Below are 23,443 nucleotides of genomic sequence, written 5' to 3'. Positions count from 1 at the left end.
GCCATGAAGAACAAGGAACTCCCCAAACAAGTAAGGGACAATGTTGTTGAGAAGTACAAGTCAGGGTTAGGTTATAAAAAAATATCCAAATATTTGATGATCCCTAGGAGCACCATCAAATGCATCATAACCAAATGGAAAGAACATGGCACAACAGCAAACCTGTCAAGAGACGGCCGCACAGCAAAACTCATGGACCGGGCAAGGAGGGCATTAATCAGAGAGGCAGCACAGAGACCTAAGGTAACTCTGGAGGAGCTGCAGAGTTCCACAGCAGAGACTGGAGTATCTGTACATAGGACGACAATAAGAAGTACGCTCCATAGAGTTGGGTTTTATGGCAGAGTGGCCAGAAGAAAGCCATTGCTTTCAGCAAAAAACAAAATGGCACGTTCTGAGTTTGCGAAAAGGCATGTGGGAGACTCCCAAAATGTATGGAGGAAGGTGCTCTGGTCGGATGAGACTAAAATTGAACTTTTTTGGCCATCAAAGAAAACGCTATGTCTGGCACAAACCCAACACATCACATCACCCAAAGAACACAATCCCCGCAGTGAAACATGGTGGTGGCAGCATCATGCTGTGGGGATGTTTTTCAGCAATCGGGACTGGGAAACTGGTCAGAGTTGAGGGAAAGATGGATGGTGCTAAATACAGGGATATTCTTGAGCAAAACCTGTACCGCTCTGTGTGTGATTTGAGGCTAGGACGGAGGTTCACCTTCCAGCAGGACAATGACCCCCAAACACACTGCTAAAGCAACACTTGAGTGGTTTAAGGGGAAACATGTAAATGTGTTGGAATGGCCTAGTCAAAGCCCAGACCTCAATCCAATAGAAAATCTGTGGTCAGACTTAAAGATTGCTGTTCACAAGCGCAAACCATCCAACTTGAAGGAGCTGGAGCAGTTTTGCAAGGAGAAATGGGCAAAAATTCCAGTGGTAAGATGTGGCAAGCTCATAGAGATTTATCCAAAGCGACTTGGAGCTTTGTACATTGTCTTTCTATCTTTCTGATAAAAAATAAAAATCTATTGATAGAAAAAAAAACAGCATAAAGGGGCTGGTACAGTACAGAGCATGATGGACTTCATATATAGCTGGTCAGACACAGTGGAAGCAGAGCTTGTTCACCCTCTCCAAACGTTATCAAGCTTAGCTGCTACACTGCTACTGGAATAAGTAGCTTTGTAAAAATGTAGTGCTGCACTCACCAAGGCCTTCCAGGCCTGAAGAGTTAGTGCTGTGGACCTTTTCCTGGATAAGATAATACATTCTCTAGCCTAAAAACGTAATAGGGTAAGCAAAGTATGAATAGCTACATTGGGGCTAACGTATCCACCATTCCCAAGAGGCAAACACTTACAGAAGGGGTAATATATTGTGGTTAGAAATTAGATTCAAGCTATAACATCCCTCCAGTATAGTTGTATGTCTGGCTGGGCATTCACAAATTTTTGTATGAAGTTTGAATGTAGTTGAGAACAGTGCTAAAAACTGAAGATTGATCCTGAAATATTTTAGCGAGTTTTGCTGGGGTCAGATATACTCTGTGTAGGAATTTGGATTGAATGAGTTGATCCCTAGTTGACACTAGCCTCATAAAAGATCCAACTATTGCTGCCTCTAAACATGTTGCAGCATTATCAAATGGGGAAGTTAACCACCTATAAGCCAACACCATTTGGCCCACAAAAAAAAATTTGTAAAAATTTGGTACTGCCAGTCCCCCTTCTTTCCAGAGCTGCTGTTAAGCGGATCTTGGGTACACCTCCTTGCCTGGGTACACCTCCTTTTTGCGGAAATGCAGGCACAGCAGCCCATTTTATTTCAAATGCCCAATATTGAAGCAGTTAACCGGTTCCCGACCGGCGCACGCTGATGTATGTCGGCAGAATGGCACGGCTGGGCAAATGGGCGTACCTGTACGTCCCTTTAAATTTGCCTCCGTGCCATTGCGCGCGTGCCGGGACCTCCTTGAGTCCTCCTTGAGTCCTTGAGAAAGCTCTATTTGTGGGAAAAAAAGGACGTCAATTTTGTTTGGGAGCCACGTCGCACGACCGCGCAATTGTCAGTTAAAGCGACGCAGTGCCGAATCGCTCTGATCTTTGGCCAGCAAAATGGTCCAGGGCTTAAAATGGTCCAGCAGCCACTGCAGCAGCAGCACATTGCCAGCAGCCAGCAGCGCAGCCTGACTCTGAGCTGCCTGACTTCTCCACAGTTCAACTTCTGTCCTGAGCTGAGCCTCGTCCAAGTCCTCCCTCCCACCCACGAGGTCCGCGAGTTTGCTGCATGCCATTGACAAACTTTCAGGTTAGTGTTACACTTCTTTGGTACAGTGAGCATGCTCCCCCTCCATTCTGCTGCTGTCCCCCTCCAGTTTTCCTCTGTGTCCCACTCCTTTCTGCTGCTGTCCCCTCCGTTCTTCCTCCATGTCCCCCTCCGTCCTGCTGTCCCCCTCCGTTCTGCTGTCCCCCTCCATTCTTCCTTCATGTCCCCCTCCGTTCTGCTGTCCCCCACCGTTCTTCCTCCGTGTACCCCTCCGTCCTGCTGTCCCTCTCCGTTCTTCCTCCATGTCCCCCTCCGTTCTGCTGTCCCCCTCCGTTCTTCCTCCATGTCCCCCTCCGTTCTGCTGTCCCCCTCTGTCCTGCTGTCCCCCTCTGTTCTTCCTCCATGTCCCCCTCCGTTCTGCTGTCCCCCTCCGTTCTTCCTCTGTGTCCCCCTCTGTTCTGCTCCTGTCCCCCTCTGTTCTGTTGTCCCTCTCCGTTCTGCTGTCCCCCTCCAGTTTTCCTCCGTGTCCCCCTCCATTCTGCTGCTGTCCCCCTCCGTTCTTCCTCTGTGTCCCCCTCCATTTTGCTGTCCCCCTCCGTTCTTCCTCCATGTCCCCCTCCGTTCTGCTGTCCCCCTCCGTTCTGCTGCTGCCCCCCTCCGTTCTACCTCCGTGTCCCCCTCCGTTCTGCTGTCCCCCTCTGTTCTTCCTCCGTGTCCCCCTCCGTTCTGCTGCTGTCCCCCTCTGTTCTTCCACCGTGTCCCCCTCCATTCTGCTAGCCCATACCACCTGTCTAAACTGGTTACCACTCTTTGCTTTTTTTTCCAAACAGTTTGCAAAAAAAGTATCAAAAACCATCTTTTTGGGGCGGGTGCCGAGGGGGGGTGTCCCTGAATGGCAGCTTGGAAATGTGGTCACCCTATCCCCAATGGGACACGGGCAGGGGTTATAACCCTCCCTAAATTAAAAAAAAAAAAGTTTTGCCTATAGTTCCACTTTCAGTTGCCTGTAGACATTAGATTAAATGTCAGATTGGGAGACAAATTAGTATCTATGGGTCACTGCAGGGCAGCTAGAAACATCCCTCTCACTGGACAAAGTGATTGAGCAAGTTAGAGGCTCTTGTGCAATTACTATTGTTTTTTTTCCAACAGAAGACAGCACTGGAAACTGGACTCTGAATGCAGTTCCCCCTCTTGCTTCCTTTGCTTTAAACAGAACTGCAACTAGAAAAATCCAGTATAAAGTATAGCCAAAGAAAAAAAAATGTGTTTGTAATATAGTAGAGAGGGTGGGAAGATAAAACCACTGTCAGTTTTTTCCCCCATCTCTGCCCTGAATGAAAGATTTCCTCTCTACTCCTCTTCTGGTGGCAACTCAAAATGTTGGATTAAGGCAATCAATACATGATTTGTTTTCTTTCATTCAACCAACCAAACGGTACACATTAAACGAAAATCGTTCGTTCTGTTCCCGTACAAGAAAAATGTTGACGTTTGTCCCTTCGGGAATTTTTGGATGAAAATTTGTAATCGGCTGTCAAAAGTTGTGTACACTATACGAAAATCGTACAAAAATTCTTTAGACAAAAATGTTCGCCCCATTTTCTTATAGTATATATGAGCCTTTAAGCCCTGTACGAACGATCTGCCGATTTTCGGATTGTTAGTATGGTGCTTTTTGACAGCCGATTCCAATTTTTCGTACGACAAAAGCTGGATGTGCAGACTATAAAATTGTAATCGTATGTCAACACAATGGGGGTTATTTAATAAAGGAAAATCCACTTTGCACTGCAAGTGCACTTGAAAGTAAAGTTGCTGCAGATCCAAGGGGGACATGCAAAGAAAATAAAAAACAGCGTTTTAGCTTCCACGTGATTGGATGATATAATCAGCAGAGCTTTTCACTCATTTCAGATCTACCCCTTAGATTTAGAGGGACTCCACTTGCAGTGCAAAGTGGATTTGCCTTTCATAAATAACCCTCAATGTCCGATTTTCGGATAATTAGTATGGTTTTCGTCCGAAAAAAAAAAAGCGTAAGAGCAAGACTACGCATACTCAGAAACGAAAGAATACATACAAAACAATTCAACACATTACGTCACTTCCAAAGTTGAATTCTGTCGTATGGTGAGTACCCTCTTCACTTTCGTCATGACACTAGCATGCAACAAAAAACGGACAAACGGTCGTCCAAAAATCTGATTGTGTGTACGAGGCTTAATTTCACTGGTGATATCAGTGGCAGTTAGTCAGTTAGTGTAAGATTGCCCGATCGGCCATTTGTTTGTAGTGTCAGATTGCCCGCCGCAATATCGCAGTCCCATTATAAGTCACTGATCACCGCCATTAGTAGTACAGCCATGGCCATAAGTTTTGAGAATGACACAAATATTAAATTTCAAAGTCTGCTGCCTCAGTTTTTATGATGGCAATTTGCATATACTCCAGAATGTTATGAAGAGTGATCAGATGAACTGCAATTAATTGCAAAGTCCCTCTTTGCCATGAAAACAAACATAATCCCATAAAAAACATTTCCACTGCATTTGTGAAGAAGGCTTCAGGGCGCCCAAGAAAGTCCAGCAAGTGCCAGGACCATCTCCTACAGCTGATTTAGCTGCGGGATCTGGGTACCACCAGTGCAGAGCTTGCTCAGGAATGGCAGCAGGCAGGTGTAAGTGCCTCTGCACGCACAGTGAGGTGAAGACTTTTGGAGGTTGGCCTGGTGTCAGGAAGGGCAGCAAAGAGGCCTCTTCTATTCAGGAAAAACATCAGGGACAGACTGATATTCTGCAAAAGGTACAAGGACTGGATTGCTGAGGACTGGGGTAGTCATTTTGTCTGATGAATCCCCTTTCTGATTGTTTGGGGCATCTGGAAAAAAACCTTGTCCTGAGAAGAAAAGGTGAATGCTACCATCAGTTCTGTGTCATACCAACAGTAAAGCATCCTGAGACCATTCATGCGTGGGGTTACTTCTCAGCCAAGGGAGTGGGCTCACAGCCATGAATAAAAGATTGGTACAAAAACATCCTCCGAGAGCAACTTCTCCCAACCATTCAAGAACAGTTTGGTGATGAACAATGCCTTTTCCAGCATGATGGTGGCAAAAGTGATAACTAAGTGGCTTGAGGAACAAAACATCGAATTTTTGGGTTCATGGCCAGGAAACTCCCCAGACCTTAATCCCAATGAGAACTTGGGACCAATCCTCAAGAGGCGGGTGAACAAAAAAAACCCCCACAAATTCTGACAAACTCCAAGCATTGATTATGCAAGAATGGGCTGTCATCAGTCAGGTTGTGGCCCAGAAGTTGATTGACAGCATGCCAGGGCGAATTGCAGAGGTCTTGAATGTCCATGAGTGCAGCCTCATAGTTACATAGTAGGTGAGGTTGAAAAAAGACACAAGTCCATCAAGTCCAACCTATGTGTGTGATTATGTCAGTATTACATTGTATATCCCTGTATGCTGTGGTTGTTCAGGTGCTTATCTAATAGTTTTTTTAAACTATCGATGCTCCCCACTGAGACCACCGCCTGTGGAAGGGAATTCCACATCCTTGCCGCTCTTACAGTAAAGAACCCTCTACGTAGTTTAAGGTTAAACCTCTTTTCTTCTAATTTTAATGAGTGGCCACGTTTCTTGTTAAACTCTCTTCTGTGAAAAAGTTTTATCCCTATTGTGGGGTCACCAGTACGGTATTTGTATATTGAAATCATATCCCCTCTCAAGCGTCTCTTCTCCAGAGAGAATAAGTTCAGTGCTCACAACCTTTCCTCATAACTAATATCCTCCAGACCCTTTATTAGTTTTGTTGCCTTTCTTTGTACTCGCTCCATTTCCAGTACATCCTTCCTGAGGACTGGTGCCCAGAACTGGACAGCAGGCTCCAGGTGCGGCCGGACCAGAGTCTTGTAGAGCGGGAGAATTATCACTTTATCCCTGGAGTTAATCCCTTTTTTAATGCATGCCAATATTCTGTTTGCTTTGTTAGCAGCAGCTTGGCATTGCATGTCATTGCTGAGCCTATCATCATTCCAGTCAGTAGACTGTCAGTAAAAATTAGGAACAATGGTCTGGCAATTACTTGACTGCGTTCCCTAAGTACCCTCGGGTGCAAGCCATCTGGTCCCAGTGATTTAATAATGTTAAGTTTCCCAAGTCTATTTCTAATTCTGTCCTCAGTTAGCCATCAGGGTGCTTCCTGTGATGTGTCATGAGGACAAACACTGCAGTTTTGGTTACTGAAGGCCCCGTGCTTCAGTGCACATGAGTGCAGCCTCATTAGTGTCCATGAGTGCAGCCTTATCAGTGCACATGAGTGCAGCCTCATCAGTGCAGCCTTATCAGTGCACATGAGTGCAGCCTCATTAGTGCACATCAGTGCAGCCACACCAGTGCAAATTCATCCATGCCCAACTGTGCAGCCACATCAATGCTCATCAGTGCAGCTACATCAATGTCCATAAGTGCAAATTTATTAGTGCCCATCAGTGCAACCTCATCACTGCCCATCAGTGCCCATCAGTGAAGAAAACGAAATTACTTATTTGCTAATTTTTATAACAGAAACTAAGGAAAATGTTGTTTTTTTTTTAATTTTCTGTATTTTTTTGTTTGTTTAGCAAAAATAAAAAAACCCAGTGGTGAAGAAATACCACCAAAAGAAAGCTCTATCTGTCCCAAAAAAATGATAAAAACGTCATATGGGTACAGTGTTGTGTGACCGTGCAAGTGCTATTCAAAGTGTGACAGCGCTGAAAGCTGAAACATGCCCTGGGCAAGAAGGGGGTAAAGTGCCCGGTATTGAAGTGGTTAATGCCATAATCAGCACATCCTGCCCAAAGGCATTATTTACCAAGGTGGGGTTTGACTGTAGCTGAAAAGGGAAGAGGGCAATGTATAGCAGAGGAGCTTTCATGGAATAGTAGTGAGTGTCCCCTGTTCTCCTGACATCACATCTGTCCCTTTGTTTCCTCCTGACTTTGCCTTGCCAGCTGGATCTCTTCCCTGCTCCCATCTCTATCCTCCCCTCTACATCCTCTCATCTGAGGACCATAAAAGCCTGTTTAAAAATGTAGGCACGACCCTCCCGCGCGTGATTGGCGGACAATCTACCTATGGGCGTGTCTTGCACCCCCCGACCCCCTCCATTGGTCAGCGCTCTGCTTCCAGTCGTACCTATTGTTCGTGGCGGAGATGTCCAGCTGATGCTGCTTTGATTTGAGGGGGGGAGATGGACGAGGTCCGGGGGTTACAGGGTTACCCCCAGGGAGGATCAGGATGAGCGTGTCCGGGGACATCCTGGGGAACACAGGCGGCGCCTTACCATGGGCAGTCAAGGAGACTGCAGTGTCAGGGTGGCACTGAGGTAGGTGGCAATGACAAGGGGAGGGGGGGGGGGGGGGGGCTGATCGCTGATGCCTTTGTCTGCGGCAATGACAGTTGTCAGCGCTGGGTGACAGCTCTGACTTGTGATGGGTGGGGCTGGAAAGTATCGCACACAGGAGCAGGGGCGAAGTATGTCCATTTCATTCTATAGCCTGCTGTGTGCATTGCATGATATCACATGACATGTGCCTGTCACATGGTGCCCTGCAATCAGACAATGTACCACGTGTGTGTGGATGGATGGGGATGCAGCTGTTAGGATCTATGCCCCCAGATGTATTATCTGTTAGGATCCATGCCCCTAGATGTGTTATCTGTTAGGATCCATGCCCCCAGATGTATTATCTGTTAGGATCCATGCCCCTAGATGTGTTATCTGTTAGGATCCATGCCCCCAGATGTATTATCTGTTAGGATCCATGCCCCCAGATGTGTTATCTGTTAGGATCTATGCCCCCAGATGTGTTATCTGTTAGGATCTCTGCTCCCAGATGTGTTATCTGTTAGGATCTATGCTCCCAGATGTGTTATCTGTTAGGATCCATGCTCCCAGATGTGTTATCTGTTAGGATCCATGCTCCCAGATGTGTTATCTGTTAGGATCTATGCTCCCAGATGTGTTATCTGTTAGGATCTCTGCTCCCAGATGTGTTATCTGTTAGGATCCATGCTCCCAGATGTGTTATCTGTTAGGATCCATGCTCCCAGATGTGTTATCTGTTAGGATCTATGCTCCCAGATGTGTTATCTGTTAGGATCTCTGCTCCCAGATGTGTTATCTGTTAGGATCCATGCTCCCAGATGTGTTATCTGTTAGGATCCATGCTCCCAGATGTGTTATCTGTTAGGATCTATGCTCCCAGATGTGTTATCTGTTAGGATCTCTGCTCCCAGATGTGTTATCTGTTAGGATCCATGCCCCCAGATGTGTTATCTGTTAGGATCTATGCTCCCAGATGTGTTATCTGTTAGGATCTCTGCTCCCAGATGTGTTATCTGTTAGGATCTATGCTCCCAGATGTGTTATCTGTTAGGATCCATGCCCCCAGATGTGTTATCTGTTAGGATCTCTGCTCCCAGATGTGTTATCTGTTAGGATCTATGCTCCCAGATGTGTTATCTGTTAGGATCCATGCTCCCAGATGTATTATCTGTTAGGATCCATGCTCCCAGATGTATTATCTGTTAGGATCTATGCCCCCAGATGTATTATCTGTTAGGATCCATGCCCCTAGATGTGTTATCTGTTAGGATCCATGCCCCCAGATGTGTTATCTGTTAGGATCTATGCTCCCAGATGTGTTATCTGTTAGGATCTATGCTCCCAGATGTGTTATCTGTTAGGATCCATGCCCCCAGATGTATTATCTGTTAGGATCCATGCCCCTAGATGTGTTATCTGTTAGGATCTATGCTCCCAGATGTGTTATCTGTTAGGATCCATGCTCCCAGATGTATTATCTGTTAGGATCTCCCAGATGTATTATCTGTTAGGATCCATGCTCCCAGATGTATTATCTGTTAGGATCCATGCTCCCAGATGTATTATCTGTTAGGATCCATGCTCCCAGATGTATTATCTGTCACTCCCTGTTTGGTTATTGGAAGGGCTCATTCCAGAAAAGCACCAACCTCTGCCCCCTGTGCACACTAGGACGCAGCTTTCCCAAATCTGCAACCTCACTGCGTTTTTCTGTCACCTACCCTCAGCTCTGCTTCTGTCTGCCTGGCGTCTCTGAATGAAATGTCACATTGAGGAGAACGCAGAATCTGGTGCAGCTGTGCATGGCAGCCAATCAGCTTCCACGTTTTATTGTCCATGCTTAATTGAACAAACTAAAGTAAGACCCACGCCCGGGCCACGTTAGCGCTAAAGCGCTGATGGTTTTGGCACTGTTTAACAGCTTGCCGACCAGCCATTGCAGTTAAACTGAGGCAGGTTAGCTCGGCTGGGCGAATCGCCGTCATTCGTAAGTCGGGCGCGTACACGGCGATTTCTGGCCCATTCGCTAGCGGGGGGAGCCAATCAGCGGGTCCAGCTGATTGTTTTTTGTTTTTTTTTTTCAAAATTGTCACTCTTTTTTTGTTTATAGCGCAAAAAATAAAAACCACAGAGGTGATTAAATACCACCAAAAGAAAGATCTGTTTGTGGGGGTAAAAAAAAGGACATCAATTCCATTTGGGTACAAAAATCACACAACCGTACAATTGTCGGTTAAAGTGACGCAAAAAAAAATGGCCTGGTCAAGAAGGGGGTAAATCCTTCCAGGGCTGAAGTGGTTAAGCGGCGCTTTTCGGCTGCTAGCGGGGCGATTTTAACCCCAAAGAAGGGGTTAAAAACTCAGAAGCACTGCCTATTGATTCCATTTGCCCATTCATTGCAATGGGCAGGGCATTTTGGGGGCACTAAATACACCACTCCTGCACCGCCCCCAAAGATGCTGCTTGCAGGAATTTTCGGAACGTCCCGCAAGCGCACCACCCCAGTTTGAAAAGTCACACTGCAGTGAATAGGAGGCGATTTTCAGGCGCTTAGCAGAGGCTATTTCCAGCGCTAAAGCGCCTGAAAACCGCCCAGTGTGAAAGGGGTCTTAGAACCGATTGGTTACTATGCATATCTGACTTTTTAATGCTTGGTGCATTAAACAGGCAAGGTACCACCAGACAGAACCGACACTACAACACAGCGTTGTATCCTGCAAGTAGTGTGAACCGGTCCTTAAACATATCTGTATCCAAGAACAAAATCTGATAGTACTGCAGGTTAAACTGGTTGTAAACCTCAGACGTGAAATATGAACAAAGCATATCCCTCTATAGTGTGTACTTGTCTCAATTGAGAGCACTAAGCGCCATTTCTATCTGCTGCTTCAGTCCTTTGCTATCAGCATTACTCACTTCTGACAAGTTTTCCTGACACCATGAGAAAAAAGGTGATCGGGGAGGGATCTCCAGCTGATTGACAGTCTCCGCTCTGTTCCTGAGTGTTTTGTGAAGGTATGGAGTGTCCCTTCCCTCCAATCAGCTCTCAGGGCACTCCTCACTGAGCTCTGCAGAGTGTAACTTCAGCTCTTGCCCTCTTTTTTCTGAACTGTCAGACAATGTATACTGACATACAATCACAAACATAGATGTGTCTTTTTTCAACCTCACCTACTATGTAACAAGCTTATAAATTCTGCACTTTGAATGGATGTAGAGAAGAGAAGACTGCAGATAAACAAGGTCAACTTATGTAGGATTGGTTTCATCTCTGTGTATCACCTGAGGCCAGTCAGCATTTCGCAATACAAGCTGTTTTTTTTAAATTAAATCCTGACTTGGTTTGCAAGCATTGTCTCGCAAGACGAGCAGGAGTCAAGCCTCTGGGATGTGCAGTACTGCATGTGGCCAGAGGTGTGGGGGCGCCAGTGACACTCTGAGCCGTTTAGAGACGCTGGGAAACACTCGGTTCCGAGTGTCTCTGGTGCCCCCCACCTCTGGCCACATGCAGTACTGCATACACTAGCAGTGACAATGGAACAAATTATCTGAGTTTCCAGATAATGAGTGTTTTGGATTACAAACATTCTCCTGGAACAGATTATGCTCATAATCCAAGGTACTACTGTATGGCCAAAAAAAAAGCTTTGGTGATACTTTTCTTTTAACTAATTTCCTGTCCAGGAATGACAACCATACTGAGCCAAACTATCAACGTAAGGAAAGGGACTACATAACACTGTCTTAGGACTACATAACACCTCCCTCTCTTTCCAGGGGAGGTGTTTTGTAGATAACAGAGAGAACAGGGAACAATGCTAACTGATAACAGTCCAGAGGCAGACAGTACAGGAGGTTATCAGATTTCTGGCTGGTGAACAGCTATTTTTTGTACTTGTTGAACAAATATATTTAAATGCTTTCAATGGTATATCTAACAGACCAAAAGGTAGTAAATAACAGAAATTTAGTCTTACAGTTAAGGCTGGGTTCACACTGCAGTACGTTCCGGCTCACAGCAGGAGTCCGGTGCGTCCCCATTCAGCGTTTCAGGTCCGATTTCAGCCTGAATTTTGGGCTGAATTCAGACCTGAAAAGGACCAGAAGACGCACGGGACTTCTGTGCAATTCGCACCGGAGCCGCTCCGAAGATGTGTAAACCGTCTCCATAGAGAGCCAGTCACAATCTCCTGCTATGCGAATTTGATGCGGAGAAACCCCCATCCAATTCTCAATAGTGTGAACCCAGCCTTACACTTTAAAGGAATTCCTAAAATTGGAAGTCCTTTGTTAATATATCCTGCGTGAAATCACGTACCTGTACAAGATTCCGTGCACAGGGTCTGGGGCGTGCGCGCCACCAGGGACCCGCTACCTCTGTGATTGGACAGAGCAGATCCAGTGGATGCAATATCTGGTGGGACCCACCAATCATTCTGAGGAGAGGCAGAACCACGATTCTGCCTATGAAAACAAGGCAGATCGCCGTTCTGCCAGAGGGGAAAATGGAGATCTTGTGCTAAGCAGGAACACAGATCTCTTTTTTCCTCCAGTCAAAGCATTCCCCCCACAGTTAGAAAGCACTCCCTAGGGACACACCTAACCCTTTAATTGCCCCTGATGTTAGCCCCTTTCCTACCAGTGTCATTAGTACAGTGACCAGGGACATGCAGTCAGGTGAGGCAGGGCCTCACCTGCCATGAACATTAACATTTTTTTTTTTTGTAATTGAGCTTCGAGGGTCGTAGCTCGGTGACAAACTTGGGGGATATGTAGCCCAAGTCCTACCCCACCACTGGTAAAAATGTTGGGCTCCTACGACCTATGGTTCTAGAGATATGGGGCTCCTTGCGCAGCCTGTCAGAAGCTACATACAGAGCGGCAATTTACATACAAGCTGACACACTCTGCAGCAGACTGAGAGATTAAGCTCACAGTGCCTCTCACTTCTTGTCAGAGGCACTGAGGTCAATGAATAGCTTGGAATCTTGGACCAATGGTAAAGTACCATTGGTCCCAGCTGTCCAATAAAAAATGCTGCAGTGGAGGCACGCCTCTCACTGCAGTGTCATAGAAGGGGCATGTATCTAAAAGACACATGCTCCCTTCCAGCCCAGCCCATCTAACTACAAGAAAAATACACTTAATAAAAATTTTCTAAAAATATCCCATAGTTTGTAGATACTATAATTATTGCGCAAACCAATCAATATACACTTATTGGGATTTTTTTTAGCATATATGTATATGTAGCAGAATACATATTGACCTAAATTGATGAAGAAATTAGATTTTTTACATCTTTTAATTGGGTATGCTTTATAGCAGAAAGTAAAAAATATTGTTGTTTTTTTTTTAAAATGCTTAGTCTTTTTTTTTTGTTTATAGAGCAAAAAATAAAAACTGCAGAGGTGATCAAATAGCACCAAAAGAAAGCTCTATTTGTGGGAAAAAATGGACATTCATTTTATTTGGGTACAGCGTCACACGACCAGACAATTGTCAGTTAAAGTAACGCAGTGCTGTATCGCAAAAAATGGCCTGATCAAAAAGGGGGGTGAACCTTCCAGGGCTGAAATGGTTTAAGTGCGGCCAACCTTTTTCCATTGACTTTGCTGAGCCGGCGCCCTTCATCTCCTATATACTAGGACGGTGTGAACACAAGTGATACCACCTGGAGCAGTAATTACCTTGATTTGGTTAAAGTGGTTGTAAATCTCAGACATGAAATATGAACAAAGCATATTCTTTCATAGTGTGCACTGGTCTCAATTAAGAGTGTCATGTCTGTCTGCTGCTTCGTTCCTCGGCTATCAGCGTGTGACAAGTTTTCCTGACACCAAGAGAAAAATGGTTACAGAGTAGGGATATCCAGCTGATTGACAGCCCTTAGCTCTGTTCCTGTGAGTTGTGTGGAGGGGGTATGTCCGTTCCATCCAATCAGCTCTCAGACCTCTCTTCACTGAGCTCTGCCGAGTGTAACTTCAGCTCTCCGACCCCCTTTTTCTCTGACAGCTCAGACAAGCTTAGAAATCTTGACTTTGAACGGATGTAGAGAAGAGAAGGTTGCAGATGCACAGGTACAATGTATGTAGGAGGATTTGTTTAATCAATGTGTAACACCTGAGGCTAGTCCCTTCATTGGATATATGGAAGGGTTTACAACCACTTTAAGGCTAGGTTCACAGTAGCCCATGCAGTTAAATGCAGCATATTACCGAGTGGGCTAGTGTCAGTGTCAGCAGTGGCTCTGGCAGGGAGCTGTGCTATGTGCGTTACTTTTTTTTTTTTTAAATGTTTTTACTTTTTGACACTTTATGTCTGTGTACAGCAGCATGATGCGTTGCGCTGTTATGTGATGACATGCGGGGCCATCCAGATAGCCTGCTTTATTCTGCATAGCACTGCACCGCACATCACACCAGCATCGCGGTGTGAACAGGGCACAAACAATTATTTTCTGTGTGCTCTACCAGCGACCTGCAGTTATCCAGTGCAGAAAAACGCAGGTCTCCGTAGATAGTGTGAGCGAATCTTTAGATTTACCATAACTATGTTGCTAAACTATCCAATCAGTGTGTATCCAATCAAGCAGACCCTTGTACTATACAGTATATTTCTTGGTCGATTTAAAGGGAATTTTGCAGTCAAGTTGTAACTGGTGGTAAACTTTAAGTTGGTGTAAAAGCTTTGGGAATTGAGAGACTTATCAATTCAAAAATGTAATACAAAGTACAGCATTGTGCAATTAGGCTGGATACAGCCAATCAGAAATTAACATTTGGATTAAACTCCCAAAGGCATTATCCAATTGGTCATTAGGAATTACTGCAGTAGACTAGGCTGTTTTTATAATTTTGTTAAATAAAACCTTTGAATCGAAAGCAATAAAGCCACGGTAAGGTATAAAATATATGCTGTGTAAAGTAAAATATAAATATTTTGAAATATTTATGTGGTTGTGGATGCCATTGAAAATGAATCATTTCTTGGATGTGCATAGTCCGCTGCAGCAAAGTAAATCAGCTCTTATTAGGAATTTAGGTGTAAGAATTATTACGGCTGTGCCGCATCCATACAAACAAAAGGTACAAAAAACATAGGATCTGAGAATGCAGTTGTCTGTCGCCAGCTGAGCTATCTCTCTCCGGCTTTGTCTCTTCTGCGAACATTTCCTGTGTGGTTTTTTTTATATGGGAAGTGCAACTTCCGGAGCCGATTAGGTTGGTGAGCAAAAAAAAAAGATTTTGTAACAGAAGAAAAATGAAATGTGTAAAAAGGGAAATTGGCTTGCCAACAGTCCTACTTTGCAAAACTGCTAATATAACAAATAGGGAATACAGTACAGCTGTGTGTTACAAGAATGGAGCGGTGATCATATGTCCCTAATGACTATTGTGTGTAGACAGACATATAACCCTTGTACACCACCACGTACTTATCACATGAGTCTCATTTCTCTTCTGTCATAGCTAGGAGAGGGTCTAATAAGGTTCTGTAACAACGAAGAATCACTTGTTTGTAGAGATCATTTTTTTTTAATGCGGTGTGTCTTAAAATATAGCGAAAACAAAGTTTAAGTAAAAAAAAAAAAAAATTATAAATAAATACATATTAAAAAGAAAAAAAATAATATAATTTAGATAAGTGGTCTCCAAATTCCTCCCACTGATATCAGTGATGAGGCACCATTCCTTCCACTGACACCAACTATAGAGCACTATTTCTTCCTCTGACACCAATTATGGGGTATTATTCCTCCCGCTGACACCAACTATGGTGCACCAATCCTTATACTGACATCAACCATCCTTATACTGACACCAACTATGGTGCACCATTCCTTATACTGACATCAACCATCCTTATACTGACACCAACCATGGGGCACTAAATCCTTTCACAGACACCAACAATGGGGCTCTATTCCTTCTACTGTCACCAACAATGGGGCCATTAAGTCTTCCACTAACAACAACAATGGGCACTATTCCCACCACTAACAACAACAATGGGCACTATTCCCACCACTAACAACAACAATGGGCACTATTCCCACCACTAACAACAACAATGGGCACTATTCCCACCACTAACAGCAACAACGAGGCACTATTCCTTCCACTGACACCAATGATGGGGCACTATTCCTTCCACTGACACCAATGATGGGGCACTATTCCTTTAACTAACACCAATGATGGGGTACTTTTCCTTCCACTCACACCAACAATGGGGCACTATTTCTTCTGTTGATACCAATGATGGGGTACTATTCCTCCCACTGACACCAATGATGGGGCACTATTCCTTTAACTAACACCAATGATGGGGTACTTTTCCTTCCACTCACACCAACAATGGGGCACTATTGCTTTTACTAACACCAACAATGGGACACTAATCCTTCCACTGACACCAATTATGGGGCACTATTCCTTCCACTGACACCAACGATAGGGCTATATTTCTTCCACTGACACCAACAATGGGGCACTATTTATTCCACTGTCTCCAGCAATGGGGCACTAATCTTTCCACTAACACTAATAATGGGCACTATTCCTTCTACTGACACCAACAATGGGGCATCATTTCTCTCACTGATATAAACAGTTTGAGAATATTGTAAGGCCATACTTTAACCACTTCATCCCTGTAAGGATTTACCCCCTTAATGACCAGACCATTTTTTGCGATACTGCGTCGCTTTAACTGACAATTGCGCGGTCGTGCAACGCTTTACCCATGTCCTTTTTTTACCCACAAATAGAGATTTCTTTTGGTGGTATTTGATCACCTCTGCGATTTTTATTTTTTGCACTATAAACAAAAAAAGACTGACAATTTTGAAAAAAAACAATATTTTTTTACTTTCTGCTATAATACATATCCCCCAAAAAATATAAATAAAAAATGTATTCATCAGTTTAGGCCAATATGTATTCTGCTACATATTTTTGGTTAAAAAATTGCAATAAGCGTATATTGATAGGTTTGCACAAAAGTTATCACTTCTGCAGAATAGATAGATTTAGGGACTTAATTTCTTTTTTTTATAGTTTTTACTAGTAATGGCGGCGATCTGTGACTTTTAGTGGGACTGCGACATTGCTGACAAATCTGACCCCAAGTGACACTTTTTGGGGCCAGTGACATTATTACAGTGATCAGTGCTAAAAAAAATGCACTGATCAATGTCTAAATGACACTGGCAGGGAAGGGGTTAACACTAGGGGGCACTCAAGGGGTTAACTGTGTTCCCTAGGTGTGTTCTAACTGTGTGGGGGATGGGCTTGCTGGGACAACACAGATCGCTGTTCTTGATCACTAGGAACAGCAGATCTCTGAGTTGACCCCTGTCAGAATGGGGATCCGCCTTGTTTACATAGGCAGATTACCGTTCTGCCTCTCTTTACCGCAATCGCAGGTGGGCAGCGGACATCAAGTCCGCCGGACCTGCGGGAGCGCTCCAGTTTGCATGGGTTTGCGCAGCTGAGCCGCCTTGTCACAATATATATGCGGAAGGCGGTTGGCAAGTGGTTAAGCAGAAAATCTTCACACATTATTATTAGTTATTATACAGGATTTCTATTGGGGGGGGGGGGGGGGGGCAGGAGCCACAGGGACTGGTCTTGTGTGTATATCTCTGTTCTCCAATCTGAGTTGGGCTTTAAGATGATAGTGTGGCATGCAAATTGTATCTGTATTTTTTAAAACTCTGTTTATTGATCTCAAACAGATGTACAAAATGACAAATGTATATGAGTCCCATGTATGCAGATTAGGACAGGGTGTTTTATCATATTATTGCAGATTCACACCATAGGTCTCAAACTTTGTAAACTTTAGGAGAATAACTTCTCCATCAGTATATAACTTTCTTATAGAGAATGATTCGATTAATTAGCAGTTTTCTTTGGGCTACACTAGGAGGTTTTGGGTTCATCCACTGGATTGCATTGACTTTACAGGCCATAAACAATGTTTCCTTTAGCAGTTTGCTATGGTGGCACCCGAGCCGCGCCGCAGCTCCGTGTCCATTCAGACACAGAGCTGTGGTTCAGCCCCACCCTCTCTCTCCTGATTGGCTAACTGACTTTAATTGACAGGAGCGGGAGCCAATGGCGCCACTGCTGTGTCTCAGCCAATCAGGAGGGGAGTCCTGGCTGACTGAGGCACTCATGCACATCACTGGTTAGAGTTAGGGCTCAGATAAGTATTTGAGCGGCTGCTACACACAGAAGGTTTTTTAAGGATAATGGTGGTTCAGTTATCCTGACTGGGCATTATATGAGGTCCAGCAGGATAAGCCGAGATCACATGCTCGGGTGGGCGCGCAGCGTGGCGTTCAGAGGTGCGGTGTGTAAGTCTGACACACCACACCACCGATCTCGGTAAAGAGCCTCTGACAGAGGCTCTTTAACATGTGATCAGCCGTGTCCATTCACGGCTGATCACAGAATAAACAGGCAAATCCATTTATCGTCTTTTCCTCACTCGCGTCTGACAGGCGCGAGTAGACGAGAGCCGATCGTCGGCTCCCTTGACAGGATGCCCGCCCAGGACCACCAGGGATGCCCACAAAGGACACTCACCAGGTATGCTACCCTGGACCACCAAGGATATGTCAATCAGTGCCCATCAGCAATGCCTGTCAGTGCCATCAGTGATGCCTATCAGTGCCATCTATCAGTGCTGTCCATCAGTGCCACCCATAAGTACCCATCAGTGCAGCCTTTCAGTGTCCATCAGTGTCACCTTTCAGTGCCCATTAGTGCCACCCATGAATGCCCATCAGTGCCGCCTATCAATGCCGATCAGTGCTGCATATCAGTGCCACCTATTAGTGCCCATCAGTGCCCATTGTCATTGCCCATCAATGCCACCTCATTGGTGAAGGAGAAAACGTACTTATTTACAACATTTTATACCAGAAACAAAGAAAAACATATTTTATGCTTTTTTTATTTGTTTAGCAAAAAACAAAAACCGCAGAGGTGACTAAATACCACCATAAGAAAGCTCTTTTGGGGAAACAAAATTATAAAAAATTTGTTTGGGTACAGTGTAGCATGACCGCTCAATTGTCATTTAAAAAGTGACAGCGCTAAAACTGAAAATTGGCGTGGGCGCCCTCTGACGAAGTGATGACGAAATGCGTCAGACGTGACCACGCAGTTACCTAAACTGTCTGTCAGCAGTCTTCTCAACCCAGGTACGCCGCTGTTCGTGAAGTCCATGGCGTGATGAGAGACAAGCGACTAAGAGACAGGATTGTGATTTTTTACTGCGCTTTGAAAATTTTGATACATTGTAAGAGTGCAATTGTAAAGGAAAGGTTGTTTTCAATAAAATTTCATGACAGAATTACGCTCATCTGTTTTTTGGTGTGAGAGACATCTAGAGTGACGGAAACCATCCCAGGTGCAAAGATACAGATTATGACAGGCGCAAGTTCAGAATTTTTCTGGTGAGTGCGTGACCATAGGGGTGATTTTTCATGCGGTGTGGTGACAGGATCCTAATTTGGAAAGCATACCCTTCATGAACATTTTTCAATCGTTCTCAATTTGATCGTATTTGGACAATTGAACATTCACTTTATTTATTTATTGTGGATCATTCCAAGCGCTGCTAATGTTATAGTTTGACTGTAGCATATGTTGGAATGTTTGTTTTGGTTTATAGCGGCTGCTATTCATGTTTACACAAAATTACCATTCCTAATTGATGACCTATGAATGCCGGGAGGGAGAGATCATTTAGCTATTGTTGATTGATCACTTTCATTTGATTACGTACTAAAAAAATGATTATAAAAAGAAAAAAAATGTAATTTGAGGGTCTGGGAGGGTAATTTCTTTTTCCTCCTTAGGCCTCTGTAATGTAGTAAATCTTAGATACACAAATGTAGAAAACCTAAAATTTGTATATAGTAAGAATAGGTTTTGGAACTATCATAGGCTGTCAAGGCCTGGACTTTAACCTGGGACCTCTGCTGTGTCTGTTAATGACTCCTCTCGCTGAGCTACCTTGGATACTGGACGGCACCCTGTCTGATCCATTGGACAACCCTGCCTTGCGCCTTATCTTCTGATGAACCTTGAACTCTTTGCTCCTCCCATTAACTTCCTGATTTAAGCCATGTCTCTGCACTTACTGTTGTCCAGATTATTGTGCTCTCTTCAGCCAATATTTCCCTCCTGTTTTTCGTGCTGTTGTCCATATTTTCCTACCACTCATTATTGAATCTTGGCTTGCTCCTCGACTACCCTTCTGCCTAAACCTAACCTGCAACTACTCGGTGCTGACCCTTGACTTGTTTACTGACTATGCTTCTGTTTGATCCCTACCTGCTAACTACTGGACCCCGGCTTGCTCACCTCCTGGTGGGGCAATCCTGAGGACTGCGACCTGGTTCTAACACAGAGCAAAAGCCATCTCCACCATCAGGAGCTCTGGTGAACACCAGTTAGTACCTAGACTCTGCACCTCAGATGAGCCTGCGTCATCCGCCAATCATAATCCCTAAATATTTGAAATAGGCTACAATTTTAGATGTGAGGGAGGCTGAGTAGACGTTCTTAAAGTGGTTGTAGAGGTTGAAGTTACTTACCCGAGCCCAATTGCAATCCAGTGATGTGTTTGAGAGCGGCGGGTCTCCCGGGTCTCTGCCCCCTCATTGGCTATGACACAAGCCACTTGCTCCCGCTGCTGTCAATCACAGTCATTGAGGAGGGGGCGGGGGAGGGGCCGAGCCACTCTCTGTGTGTCTCATAGACACACAGAGGTGGCTCAGAAGCGAGCATGCATGAGTGCCCCATAGCAAGTGGTTTGCTGTGGAGGCACTCGGCAAGGGGGAGGGGCCAAGAGCGCTGGTCAAAAAAAGAAAGAAAAGCATGAGCCTTTATTATCAATTTAATATCAGGGAGGCATAAGGACTGGTTTTTGCCAAATAATTTTAAGGTCAGAATATTCCCCAAGCTCTACAATAGCCAGGGCCCATATTTTGGAGAATTAATAATAATTTTTTGGCATATAGCCCAATTCATTCAGTTTTCCTTGCAAGGGTTATTCCTTCAAAGTTTTCTGGACTTTAGTAGGGTGTGGGACAGGTGGGAACACTGTCTTGTGCCCTGGTGAAGAGGAAAAGCAGAAAAGAGTAATACATGGGTAAAGAATACTAAACCTTTTCCTAAAATGTGAATACAGAACAGCCACTCTATAGAATCAAAGGCATTCACTGAATCTAAAGAGGACAACAGCACATGTCTCTGGGATATGCCCAGAAAGCTTGGCCATCACTTGAGCTCTATGAATATTAATCTGCTGCATCCAAAGAGGCCACATTTTATCTGTCTGACGCAGTTCTGAATTACCCTATTTAGCCATTTTATCTTGTTATTTTGTGATCTGAAGTTCCTTGTCAATACACAAGCCAAAGTCCATGTATACAAGTACAAGAATATCTGTGTTGTTGTTATTAACAGTAGGCCATTCATGGCAGTTTTTTTAGATACCCACAGGCAAGAGAATCCAGGCCCTTACCTTCAAGACATACAATCTACTATTCTTACAGTTTGTAAACAACATATACAAATCACAGGATCTCACACTGTGCACATATGACAAGAGGGTAAGGATCTACTAACTCTAAATAACTATACAAGGACTCTGAGGTGAAGTGATGTAAAAGGGAGGCTTATTATATGAAGGGGGACTCTGATGTCATGGGGGTTCTAATGTGAAAGAGGGACTCTGGTGTGAATGGGGGCTTTTTTTCCTATTGGTTGAACTAGATCAGTGGTCACCGAATGCGGTCCTTTGCTTGCTTTTGGGGCATTATTACACCCACTGTTAGCAACAGTGGGGCACTATTCCGCTCACTGACACCAATGATGGGGCACTATTCCTCCCACTGACACCAATGATGGGACACTATTCTTCCCACTGACACCAATGATGGGACACTATTCCTCCCACTGACACCAATGATGGGACACTATTCTTCCCACTGACACCAATGATGGGACACTATTCCTCCCACTGACACCAATGATGGGACACTATTCTTCCCAATGATGGGACACTATTCCTCCCACTGACACCAATGATTGGGTATTACTACTCCCACTGACACCAACAATGGGGCACTATTCCTCCCACTGACACCAATGATGGGACACTTCCTACTAATAAAGGGCACTATTCCTCCCATTAATACCAACATTGGGGCATTGTTTACTCGCACCGATGCCAGGACATTTTCTTCTCCCACTGGCCACAGTCCGGCCCCCTTAGGGACAGCGAAGGACAGTAAATTGGCCCTTTGTTTATAAAGTTTGAAGACCCATAAACTAGGTGGACTTGTGTCTTTTTTTAACTTGACTAACTACATAATAAGGGGGGCAGGGGGGTGCTCTGATTTGAAATGAAGCTGTGATGTGATGGGGGGGGGCTTCTGATGTGAAGATATTTATTGGAGTGTGTTTGTTCACTAATGTATAATATTGTTGTTTTTTTTTTTGGGGGGGGGGGGGGAGGCGCAAATATTTATAAAAATATACAATGTGGCCCTTGTACTGAAAAGTTTGGAGACCCTTGACCTAGAATGCAAGGCAGGCATAGACAATAAATTATTCTCAATGTCTGGTTTGGCAGGTCAGCTAATTTGCAAATTAGCAATGCTTCCACCTTTAGAATCTTGCTAACAGGTTATATTTAGAAATTGAAACAACTGCATCATTAGAAACCATAGAAAAGTGTGTTTTTTTTTTTTTTTTAGATTTTTTTTTTATTAACGACTCAATAAATAGAACACAAACACATTTGGCAGACCAGTTGTGTAAATTGCATTCCATTTTGCTTTTCTAATTATTTTATCTGAATATGAGGATCATATGAGCAGTACAATGAATTTGCAAAACAGATATTATTTGCTGTATTTATCCAGGGAGGTACTAGCCTAGTTCCAGGAGATAACTAAAATCAGTCAAGATACTGGTAATAGTATCTAGGAAACAATGCAACTGTGCTAAGGTTATAGTTAGAGTCCACCATAATGACCTTAATCTTGGTTTGATGTAATCCATCGTGACCCTGTTTCTGCAATCCCCCCCGCTTCTGGATGGAATTTCAGTTTATTTGCCACAAGATTCTGTGCTGTGAAACTTTTCTCTCTTTCTGAATCTGAGAGAAAGTAATTCTCACATGTTTGAGAAGTGCACTAATGATGGTCAAAGAGGGTGATCAGTGGCTTTGGGCAACAAGACATTTTTTTCTTAGTGGATTTTTCATGTGAGACCTTCTAGAGTAGAAGCATTTCTATAGAATTATTGGAACTCTGCAGGTTCAGATGTAAAGGGGAACTCTGCAGGTTCAGATGTAAAGGGGAACTCTGCAGGTTCAGATGTAAAGGGAAACTGCAGGTTCAGATGTAAAGGGGAACTCTGCGGGTTCAGATGTAAAGGGGAACTCTGCGGGTTCAGATGTAAAGGGGAACTCTGCGGGTTCAGATGTAAAGGGGAACTCTGCGGGTTCAGATGTAAAGGGGAACTCTGCGAGCGTACTTGCAGAACAGTTGGTTCAGCATTAAGAAGAAGAATCTGTGAATCTCAAGGATAGCTATGGTTTTCATGGAGATTTTTGTAGTAAAGAAGTGTCATTATAAGGAAGGCATGTCAAACTCAAATGAACAGTATGTCGCAGAGTGGATTCATATTCAAGCAGCCACTTTGTGTCTTCTAAGCACCATAACTACTTATTCCACAAAATAATAGCACTTTG

The 23,443-nt window shown here is 44.2% G+C and overlaps 1 protein-coding gene across 4 annotated transcripts in view; it reads left to right on the top strand.

Moving 5' to 3' along the window:
• Positions 1 to 7,404: 7,404 nt before the first annotated feature.
• Positions 7,405 to 23,443, top strand: part of KIF21B (kinesin family member 21B) — a 151,090-nt gene continuing 135,051 nt past the window's right edge. For all 4 annotated transcript variants that reach the window (XM_073615972.1, XM_073615973.1, XM_073615971.1 and 1 more), the window contains exon 1: positions 7,405 to 7,651. In XM_073615972.1, coding sequence (XP_073472073.1) covers positions 7,611 to 7,651 — 41 coding nt within the window. In that variant the 5' untranslated portion in view covers positions 7,405 to 7,610. The remainder of the gene's footprint in view (positions 7,652 to 23,443) is intronic.

The sequence above is a fragment of the Aquarana catesbeiana genome, linkage group LG02, assembly GCF_042186555.1.
Source record: "Aquarana catesbeiana isolate 2022-GZ linkage group LG02, ASM4218655v1, whole genome shotgun sequence".
Lineage (NCBI taxonomy): Eukaryota > Metazoa > Chordata > Amphibia > Anura > Ranidae > Aquarana > Aquarana catesbeiana.
This window is presented reverse-complemented; position numbering and strand designations above follow the sequence as displayed.